The sequence below is a fragment of the Rutidosis leptorrhynchoides genome, chromosome 5, assembly GCF_046630445.1.
Source record: "Rutidosis leptorrhynchoides isolate AG116_Rl617_1_P2 chromosome 5, CSIRO_AGI_Rlap_v1, whole genome shotgun sequence".
NCBI classification, from domain to species: Eukaryota; Viridiplantae; Streptophyta; class Magnoliopsida; order Asterales; family Asteraceae; genus Rutidosis; species Rutidosis leptorrhynchoides.
In genome coordinates this window covers 78762918-78773908 of record NC_092337.1, presented here as the reverse complement: position 1 = coordinate 78773908, position 10991 = coordinate 78762918, and the positions used below count along the sequence as shown (strand labels likewise).

The 10991-nt window shown below is 35.4% G+C and overlaps 1 protein-coding gene across 1 annotated transcript; it reads left to right on the top strand.

Moving 5' to 3' along the window:
• The first annotated feature begins 2232 nt into the window (after nt 1–2232).
• Nucleotides 2233–7523, top strand: LOC139848114 (uncharacterized). The gene is made up of 18 exons (XM_071837846.1): nt 2233–2362; nt 2891–3036; nt 3167–3194; nt 3314–3429; nt 3711–3777; nt 3932–4031; nt 4153–4316; nt 4496–4542; nt 4657–4705; nt 4845–4948; nt 5045–5095; nt 5206–5233; nt 5322–5449; nt 6243–6309; nt 6472–6571; nt 6681–6841; nt 7014–7060; nt 7179–7523. Exons 1-18 carry the CDS (start codon nt 2287–2289, stop codon nt 7242–7244), a joined length of 1545 nt encoding a protein of 514 aa, XP_071693947.1. The 5' UTR covers nt 2233–2286; the 3' UTR covers nt 7245–7523.
• Nucleotides 7524–10991: the final 3468 nt, after the last annotated feature.

Genomic DNA, 10991 nt, shown 5'->3' with positions numbered 1-10991 from the left:
AGCCCTGCCTACGTCCACCCCAAGAGTCTCCTTTATTCTTATAATATAAAAGAATCCGACACAAGAAAAAGTACACTATGAGTTAAACCCAAACCCAAGCCCCTTAGATTTTAGCATAAAATCTAAGTTTTCCGTACACTCTTTTACACTCCTTACAAGAATAAAACTCTCGACCTCACAAAGAAAGGTTCCCGTTGATATTACCGATCAACTCCCTATCTACTTTGTGATTATACCTTCACAAATAAACACTCTCCGTTGATATTATCGATCAACAATGTTCTCTCATTTGTGATATGTGATCCTTTGTGGATATTTGATCCTTTCTCTGGATCCTCCCTGGATGATTTCTCTCTACTACATGTCCATGTATATATATTATTTTCATCATAATGTGAAAATCACATATGAAAATAATCCTATAAAATGCAGCACACCTATTCATTCTTTGACTTCATATGCATGTGAAATGGTTCACTTTTTCTTCACAAAGTTGGTATATACTATTACCAAATAGTATCACACACATGTATGTCATGCAAATACCATGCATAACTTAAATGATTGTCAATACATTGGACTACCGTCCAACAAGCTTCGATTCATTTTTTAAATCAGTTTTGATGATGAAATAAGGAGGTATACGATGATGATAAAAAGTAATAAACAAACATATTTTAATAAAGAAAACTTGTACTATTATATAAATCTAATGTTTACAATGTATTGTTGATGGAATCAATACTAAGATGGATTGACTCTGGAACTTTCTTGAACTTGGGGAATGGGGATTGACCACAAAAACACGTACGTGACTTCTATGAGGCTAGGTTTGGCAAATGAGTAACTTTAATTTACAAGTGCTTGGTATTTATACCTCATACCAAGCCCATTTACATTTTGGGCTTAAATACTACTTTTGCATAAACTAATGACGCTAACTTGTTTCTTAAATTCGTAGGATTTTTATAATGGTAAAACCAATGTAAACAAATTGTAGCTAGTAGGTAAACTAGCAAATATACATTAGGCATGTAAACTATGTATATATACAAATTCCATTTAACCAATACATGCATATGACTTATTAATTTTGAACATGTCGAATCGTAATGAGCCCATCACACAAACATACGAAATACATGCGCCTCAATGCATCGAACTTTTCAGTGGTTATTATTATTAATATTAATATTAATATATATATATATATATATATATATATATATATATATATATATATATATATATATATATATATATATATACTTTATATACTAAAAGTGGTGGAAGATTTCGTCGTTTCAGTTATATCGGATTGTCGTTTTGAATTTACGTTCACATTACAAACGGTCCCTCAACTTCGGCTATATTTACACAACGGCCCCTAAAGTTTACACTTTTTTCAGAGGTAAAAAGTGTAAATATATAATTTTATCATAATGAAAGAAACTAATTTCACCCGAATTTATAACGGGCCCTATCTTCTCGCTCGATGCGAGTTAAATTTTTTCGAGACCGCCGTTCAACTCGAAAAAATCTTACGAACCCAACGGGACTAACTATACGCGAAACGGACACTTCTCAAAAAAACGCTAAACACAACGACAACCCGTATCTTCCCGCTCGCCATGAGTTAAATTTTTTCGACTGCAGCGTCAGACTCGAAATAATTTTATGAACAAAACGAAACTAACCACGTTCGAAACGGACACTTTTTAAATAACGCTAAACACAACGACAACCCGTATCTTTCTGTTCGCCCCGAGTTAAATTTTTCCAACAACACCGTTACACTCGAAAAAATTTATTGAACAAAACAAAAATAACTACGTTCGAAACGGATACTTTTTAAAAAACGCTTAACACAAAGACATAAAACGGCGCTTAACACATAGGCCGTGTTCCGCTCTGTAAATACACAACGCTACGTTAAATATGAATACGTTGGCCGAAAGCCCCCGCCGCAACACGCGGGCCGGTCCGGACTAGTTATTATTATTTAAATTTAAATTTAGATATAAATAAATAAAACGTAAAGAATAGATAAAAGAGTTGCGAATCTTAGCCCAATAAAACTCTGGTACACCTTACTCTAAACCGTAGCCCAAAAGCACAATCTTAGCCCAATAATACAATTTTAGCCCAATAGCACAATCTTAGCCCAAGGCCCCAAGTCAATTGTTAATTGAATTGATAATTACTGGTGATTCACTACTTCACTTCGAAGATAAAAGGAAACGGCGCGTTAGGGTTTGTATTTTGCACTGATTTTGTTGAACAAAAATGGCGGATTTGAAGGAGGCTAATTCCCCTCTTTGTCATCGCATCGTCCGGTCTTATTTCAATTATCTGGACTCTGGTTCGCTCGCTCTCACTCTCATCTATATCTACAATACTGATCTATTATCTTTTATGTAATTTTAGGTTAAATATTACCTTCTAGGGTTTGCAATTATATTTAATAATCGTTAGCAGGTTTAATATTTTTTGTTAGTTTGATGATAGCCGCTAATTGTTTCACTATAAGTGTTCATTTAAAAGAACTAGTAAAATTAGGGTTTTCTTTTTTTATGACAACTGAGACATACGCATTTTATTTGAGTTTGTATAAATGAAAATATAGAGATAACTGTCAGATGCGTAGGTGTTTAATGCATGTTTTCAGTTTAGGTGTATGTTCACAATTATGGATGTTAAATTGACTAATATGTTCAAATTTTGTTCAATTTTACTTTGTAGGGCACTTCATGTTAAGTAGTGAAATTAGGGAAAGTGGTGAAATTAGGGGTTTTAGGAGCACTTAGACATACATTTTTATTACGATTATGTAAATGCAATTTAAGCGTATAATTGTACGGTAACAACTCCTTCATAATCTGTTTTTCAGCTGAACCTAGATCTGTTAGTGATGATGAAGCATATAAATATGTTCTGTCCGATGTTATGTCATCTTATGCATCATCCACTGTTAATGATCCAATTGATTCTAATAATCCAGTTAATTCCAAAACTTCCGAGGCGTCACAAACTCTGGTACTAATGTTCTGTTTTCTTCCTATGGTGTTTTTTTCTTCAATTTTTTGTTTGTATATATATTTCGGGTTATGGTGACTATTTAATATGTTTTTTCTGATGTTTTACTTGTTGTGTACTTCTTATTTAGGGTGACACCGATGAACATGATCCCGTTAGTAAGTTTTGATCCTTGTAATTATTTGTTATCCTCTTATATATGTCACCATATGCATATAATATAATTAATCCTCCTGTGTCAGTAAGTTTTATATGTTATATCTTTCATGATTGACAGGGGAACTTTTTTTTCAATTTCGTGAAACCCTAAAAAAGGGTCGCTATTTCCAGACTACACAGAATGAAGTTGAGGTAGAGATGCAGACAGCTTGGATGTTCGAAGGTGCTTTAGAGGTATGCTAATAACTACCCGGTATTAACTTCAAAAAAAAAAATTATGTGATAATTACATCAGACTTATATATCTGAATCACATTAATCTTGAAAAAACTTAAAAGGAAAAAAACTCTCCAGAATTGTGTCAATAACTCAATATTTCACAGCTGATGCTTATATGTAATGACGAGGGTCCTGAAAGGCTGAAAGGATTCTATATAATTAGATTATCTTGATGATACATAAAGATTGATGTTACTTACTGTTGTTATATTTCTATTGTTCGTGTGTACTTTAAGATTCTGAAAAAATCTGGAATTTCGGAGCTTAACTTTCAAAACATGGCTGATACCTTCAAGTTTAAAGGTAATAATTTGCTTATGTCATCATTATGTCTTACTTGTGAAGCTGATTTCCTTTTATTATTTATAATTGAAAAAAAAGATGACTAAGTAGAAATGTGAATAGTATCATAGTATACTAATGCATTCACTTGGGTACTTTATTTTCTTGCATGCAGGTAATACGTGTATGGAAAAAAAGTGGTACACGGATGCAATAGGGCATTACACTGCTGCTATTGCACTTTTTGACAACAATGCTGTTTATTATTGCAACAGGTAACTCTACTTGTTTATTACCCAAACAATTAGTTTTTTTTTTTTTTTGGTCTAACTAAAAGTACATCATCGTCATCATCTAAATTGCTTGTTTTTTGAATGGGTACTTTTACGTTTACAGAGCAGCTGCATACACTAAGGACGAAAAGTATACCGAAGCAATCTTTGACTCTCTTAAAGCGGTTGCAATTGACCCATCTTATAGCAAGGCTTATAATCGTCTTGGCTTTGCTTATCATGCTCAAGGAAATTACATGGACGCAATTGAAAAAGGCTATAAGAAAGGTTTGTATCTATCTTACAAACTGTAACATCAATCAAAAGATTACTTTCTTTTTATTATGTTCAATTATTGTTCTTTTAATTAATTAATGGAGCATTTTTGAGTTAATGAGAGTTATCATCATGTGAACTTGTTAATCAGTTTATATATGTATATTATAATCTGGTTTTCATGCATGTAGCCTTGGAATTGGATCCAAATAATGAAACTATAAAAGGAAATATTCAGGTTAGTACAGCTATTCATTTAAAATACAAACCAATGTGATCCTTTGTGTATTTCTATCATTTACAAGTGTTGGTATCATAATTAATTCCTATTCTTATTGTATGTATATCACAGAAAGCCTTGAGTGAAGAGAAGGGTGCTGATGATTTCTCTGTTGATGAAGGTATATATATATATATATATATATATATATATATATATATATATATATATATATATATATATATATATATATGGGTACATGAAGATAATTTGTACTGATTGATTTTCTTTCTTCTTTCTGCTACTTTTGGACCCCGAAGTTGTTCAATCATCATCCAAGAACAATGAAAGTGGCTCTTCTTCTTCTTCTTCTTCTTCCCAAAATAGCAGGAATCATCCTCAGTTTGATCTTGATGCATTCGCAGTAATGTTCTCTCCTTGCACCTATGTTTTTTTCAACTTTTTTTTCCTTTCTATATTCAATATGCTTTTTCTGATGATCTTACTTGTTCGTGAGAAGTTTCAAGCAGATTCACTCAATTCTATGTCTCCTGAGAAGATAAAATCTCTGGTAGTAATCTTCTGTCTTCTTGTTCTTATGTTTTTTTTTTTCAATTTCGGGTTATGGTGTCTATTCAAATATATTTTTCTTATGTTTTACTTGTAACACTTGTTATGTAGTTTGAAGACGAACCACAGGATCCCATCAGTAAGTTTTGATTCTTGTAATTACTAGTATTAGTTATCCTCTTATGTCACTAAGTTTTATATATGTTATTAACTTTCATGAATGACAGCGGAGAGTGAGGTTGAACTTCTTGCTCAATTTGGTGATGCGCTAGAAAAGGCTTGCTTTTTCCCGACTACACTGAATGAATTTGAGGTGAAGTTACAGACAGCTTGGATGTTTGAAAGTGCTTTACAGGTATGCTATTAACTATTAACTACATAAAAAAATTATGTAAATTACATCAGACTTTATATTTGAATCACATTAATATTTGTGTGTGCAACAAACTTAATTTTTGCCAATTTTGAATCGTCTTATCCTTGATTGAAAACATTAATACGTTTTTTATTTATTAATATTAATTTAATTCAAATGTTCTTAGGAGGAACTCTTTGAGTGTATATTTTCATAGATATGTTTCTTCGCATATCTTGAATTGTGGCTTAAATGGCTATCATCAACTCGTAAGGTTTTTATCGTATTTCACACACAATACTTCATAGTTTCCAAATTATTATTATTATTATTCTTTTGAAAAGCCGTACTTTCCAAATTATTTCTCCATTATGTTATACTTGTAGTATTTATATTTTTTTGTCAAAACCTGAATTTTAAGAAGCTTTGCCTATTGAGCTTAACATTCTTATCTCTTAAATTTAAAATGTTGAACCAGTTACTCAAATAGGTTCATTTTTCGCCTTAATGATATTTTGGTGTTACATGCTAGTTTTGAACTTTGAAGGTATCTTATAATTTCTTTAAGTAAAAGATAGACTAGTTATAGTTTAATTCTGATATACAAAGAAAATTTACTCCTAATGACATTATTCTTTGAAGATACTCAGTTTTGTCAAAACATTAAACTTTAACTATTTAAATTAAATCTTGAAGAAACTAAATTTTTAAAAATTCAATACTTTAAGGAACTGAAAAATTCTGGTGTTTGGGAGTTTGTTCTTATGTTTCTACGGTTCTTGTGTACTTTAAGGAACTGAAAAATTCTGGTGTTTGGGAGTTTGATCTTCAAAAGATGGCTGATACCTTCAAGTTGAAAGGTAATTATTTGCGAATGTGATCATCATGGCTTTTACTTGTATATCTTAATATATTTATTTATTACTATTACTATTACTTAAAAAAGATGGTTAAGTAGAAATGTAAATAGTATCAAAGTATACTACTTCATTCAATTAGGAACTTTGTTTTCATGCATGCAGGTAACAAATGTATGGGAAATAAGTTTTACACAGATGCAATAGGGCATTACAGTGCTGCTATTGCACTTTTTAACGATAATGCTGTTTATTATTGCAACAGGTAACTACTTATTTATCACCCAAACAATTAGAGTTTTTTTTATCTAACTAAAAGTACATTATCATCATCATCTAAAGTACTTTTTGCGAATGGGTTTTTACGTTTACAGAGCAGCTGCTTTCACTCGGACCAAACAATATACAGAAGCAAAAGTCGACTGTTTTAAAGCAGTTGCAATCGACCCGTCTTACAGCAAGGCTTATAGTCGTCTTGGCTTTGCTTATCATGCTGAAGAATATTATGTAGACGCCATTAAAAGCTATAAGAAAGGTTTGTACATATCTTACAAACTGTAACATCAATCAAAAGATGACTGATTTATTATGTTCAATTATTCTTTTAATTTATTTATGGGGCATTTTGAGTTGATGAGAATTATCACCATGTGAACTTGTTAAACAGTTTTTTTAAATATATTTTAATCTGGTTTTCATACATGTAGCTTTGGAATTGGATCAAGATAATGAAACCATAAAAGGAAATCTCCGGGTTAGTACATGTTTTGGTTTAATTGTATATGAATGATGAATGATGAATGATGATATGATATTTTTCATATGAGCTTTGGCTTTGGTTGACTATCAATCAATATTCAATACTTGTATAGGCATCTGAGAAGAAACTCATGGAAAAGCTAGGATCTGTATTTCAGAGGTATGGATTGGTGAGTTAGGATCTGCATTTCATCACATGTTTGGTGATGGAAATGGAACACAAGACACAACCCTCGTGGAAACTAAACACCTGACGGTTTTTGGAAACTAGGTTTTGTTGTTCATAATTGGTATTTGTTGCAAATGTTTGGTTGTGTTGGGAGTAAACTAATGTAATGGTGACTATGATATCCAAGTACTGGGGATTTTGGATTTTCGGTAAACCTTAAATTTACTTGCTTTCACTGGTTAGAAAACATGTTATCTAGGTCTTCCTTACAGAGCGAAATGAGGAAATGGCCAACTTGATTGCCGTGTTTGGTGTTCCTTTATAATAATATAATAATAATAATAATAATAATAATAATAATAATAATAATAATAATAATTATTATTATTATTATTATTATTATTATTATTATTATTATTATTATTATTATTATTATTATTATTATTATTTGGTCCTACAACCCTTGGTTTCTAAAATCAGAAATAATTTTGAGGTTTGTCTTCAGGCGTGGTATTTGGATGATGGTACTATTATTGGGGACACTTTGGTGGTGGGGAAGGTTTTGCATTTGATTATGGAGGATGGGCCTCGTTTTGGGCTGCATCTCAACGTTGAAAAAACAGAAATTTTCTGGCCTACGGAGGACCCTCGCAGCAGGCAAGTAGGTGTCTTTCCTCCTAATATTGCTCGGCCTTTAAATGGTGTTAAGTTGCTTGGGGCCCCCGCAAGTTCCGATCCTGGTTTTAGTAGTGAACTGGTGATGCAAAGGGTGACCAAGTCCATTGCGCTTATGGATAAGGTTGCTAAGCTTGATGATCCTCAGTGTAAGTTGTTGTTGCTTAGGGCATGTACGGGAGTTTCTAAACTCTACTTTTCCTTGCGTACTTGTCCTCCTAGTATATTTGAGGCGGCTCAACGCGCTTTCGATGGAGCCCTTCGATCTTCCTTGGAGCGTATTGTTACTGCTTCAGGGTCTGGGTTTGGTGATTGGCAGTGGCGGCTTGCCACCTTGCCATTTGCATTTGGAGGGCTTGGTGTTTATTCTGCGGAAGATGTTCGTCATTATGCTTTTCTGGCTTCTCGATTACAGTCTGCTGGATTGCAGACCAAGCTACTACGTCATGCGAGTATTGTTGGTCTTGGTCGTGCTTTTGAAGATGCATTGGGTCTGTTTAATAAAACAGTTGGGTTTGATATTTTAGGTAATCCGAGTGAGGTCGCTGCCCCAATACTCATGAAGAAATTGGCAGATGTTTATTTCACAAAGGTTACCGCTTCTGCAGAATTCACTTTTTCGTTATCTCCCCGACAATCGGCCTTATGGAAATCACAGCAGAGTGATCACACCTCTGCTTGGCTAAGGGCAGTCCCTATTTTGGGGTTGGGTCAGACGATGAACGCAAAGACTTACCGATGTGTGTTGTGCTACCGGTTAGGTGTTCCTTTGTTCTCTATCTCGACGGCATGCTCTGCCTGTTCAAGGGTTTTTACTGGGGATATTTTCGGGGATCACGCGGTGTCTTGTGCTGGTATGGTGGGTATTAAGCATCGACATAATATTGTCCGGGATTCCCTTGTTGATGTTTGTTATCGATCTGGGATTTCAGCGAGAAAGGAGGTTGACATTGGGTTGTCTGGAGGGAACGACAGAGCCCTCAGACTTGCAGATGTGTTACTTTATTCCTGGGATTGTGGTCGCGATGTTTGTGTTGACTTGACTGGATCTTCTCCTTTGACACAGTCTGGGCTTTCTGACTTTGTCCCTGGACGTGCTGTGATTGATGCGGCTCGTCGGAAGCGGGTCAAGTACGAATCTAGTTGTCTGGCGATTGGTTATGGTTTCATTCCTTTCTCATTTTCTTCCCTTGGGGAATTAGAGAAGGAGACTGTTTCTTTGCTAAAGCGGGTTCAAAAGAGTTCGATGGCGCAAGATATTGGTGACGGTGCTGCTGCTCATATTTTTACTAGGATAGGTTTTGCTATTGCTAGAGGTGTGGGGGCCCAGATTGTCTCTAGCTTCCCACTAATTTTTTGTAAGTTTTAAAACTTTTAAGTTTATAATAATAATATAATAATAATAATAATATAATAATAATAATAATAATAATAATAATAATAATAATAATAATAATAATAATTATTATTATTATTAAAACTTACAAAAAATTAGTGGGAAGTCTAGAGACAATCTGGGCCCCCACACCTCTAGCAATAGCAAAACCTATCCTAGTAAAAATATGAGCAGCAGCACCGGCACTAATATCTTGCGCCATCGAACTCTTCTGAACCCGCTTTAGCAAAGAAACAGCATCCTTTTCTAATTCCCCAAGGGAAGAAAATGAGAAAGGAATGAAACCATAACCAATCGCCTGACAGCTAGATTCGTACTTGACCCGCTTCCGACGAGCCGCATCAACCACAGCACGTCCAGGGACAAAGTCAGAAAGCCCAGACTGTGTCAAAGGAGAAGACCCTGTCAAGTCAACACAAACATCGCGACCACAATCCCAGGAATAAAGTAACACATCTGCAGGTCTGAGGGCCCTGTCGTTCCCTCCAGACAACCCAATGTCAACCTCCTTTCTCGCTGAAATCCCAGATCGATAACAAACATCAACAAGGGAATCCCGAACAACATTATGTCGATGCTTAATACCACCATACCAGCACAAGACACCGCGTGATCCCCGAAAATATCCCCAGTAAAAACCCTTGAACAGGCAGAGCATGCCGTCGAGATAGAGAACAATGGAACACCCAACCGGTAGCACAACACACATCGGTAAGTCTTTGCGTTCATCGTCTGACCCAACCCCAAAATAGGGACTGCCCTTAGCCAAGCAGAGGTGTGATCACCCTGCTGCGATTTCCATAAGGCCGATTGTCGGGGAGATAATGAAAAAGTGGATTCTGCAGAAGCGGTAACCTTTGTGAAATAAACATCTGCCAATTTCTTCATGAGTATGGGGGCAGCGACCTCACTCTGATTACCTAAACTATCAAACCCAACCGTTTTATTAAACAGACCCAATGCATCTTCAAAAGCACAACCAAGACCAACAATACCCGCATGACGTAGGAGCTTGGTCTGCAACCCAGCAGACTGTAATCGAGAAGCCAGAAAAGCATAATGACGAACATCTCCCGCAGAATAAACACCAAGCCCTCCAAATGCAAATGGCAAGGTGGCAAGCCGCCACTGCCAATCACCAAACCCAGGCCCTGAAGCAGTAACAATACGCTCCAAGGAAGATCGAAGGGCTCCATCGAAAGCGCGTTGAGCCGCCTCAAATATACTAGGAGGACAAGTACGCAAGGTAAAGTAGAGTTTAGAAACTCCCGTACATGCCCTAAGCAACAACAACTCACACTGAGGATCATCAAGCTTAGCAACCTTATCCATAAGCGCAATGGACTTGGTCACCCTTTGCATCACCAGTTCACTACTAAAACTAAGATCGGAACTTGCGGGGGCCCCAAGCAACTTAACACCATTTAAAGGTCGAGCAATATTAGGAGGAAAGACACCTACTTGCCTGCTGCGAGGGTCCTCCGTAGGCCAGAAAATTTCTGTTTTTTCAACGTTGAGATGAAGCCCAAAACGAGGCCCATCCCCCATAATCAAATGCAAAACCTTCCCCACCACCAAAGTGTCCCCAATAATAGTGCCATCATCCAAATACCACGCCTGAGGACAAACCTCAAAATTATCTATTATTATTATTAAACCTCCCTAACATGATTTGAAAAACTCATA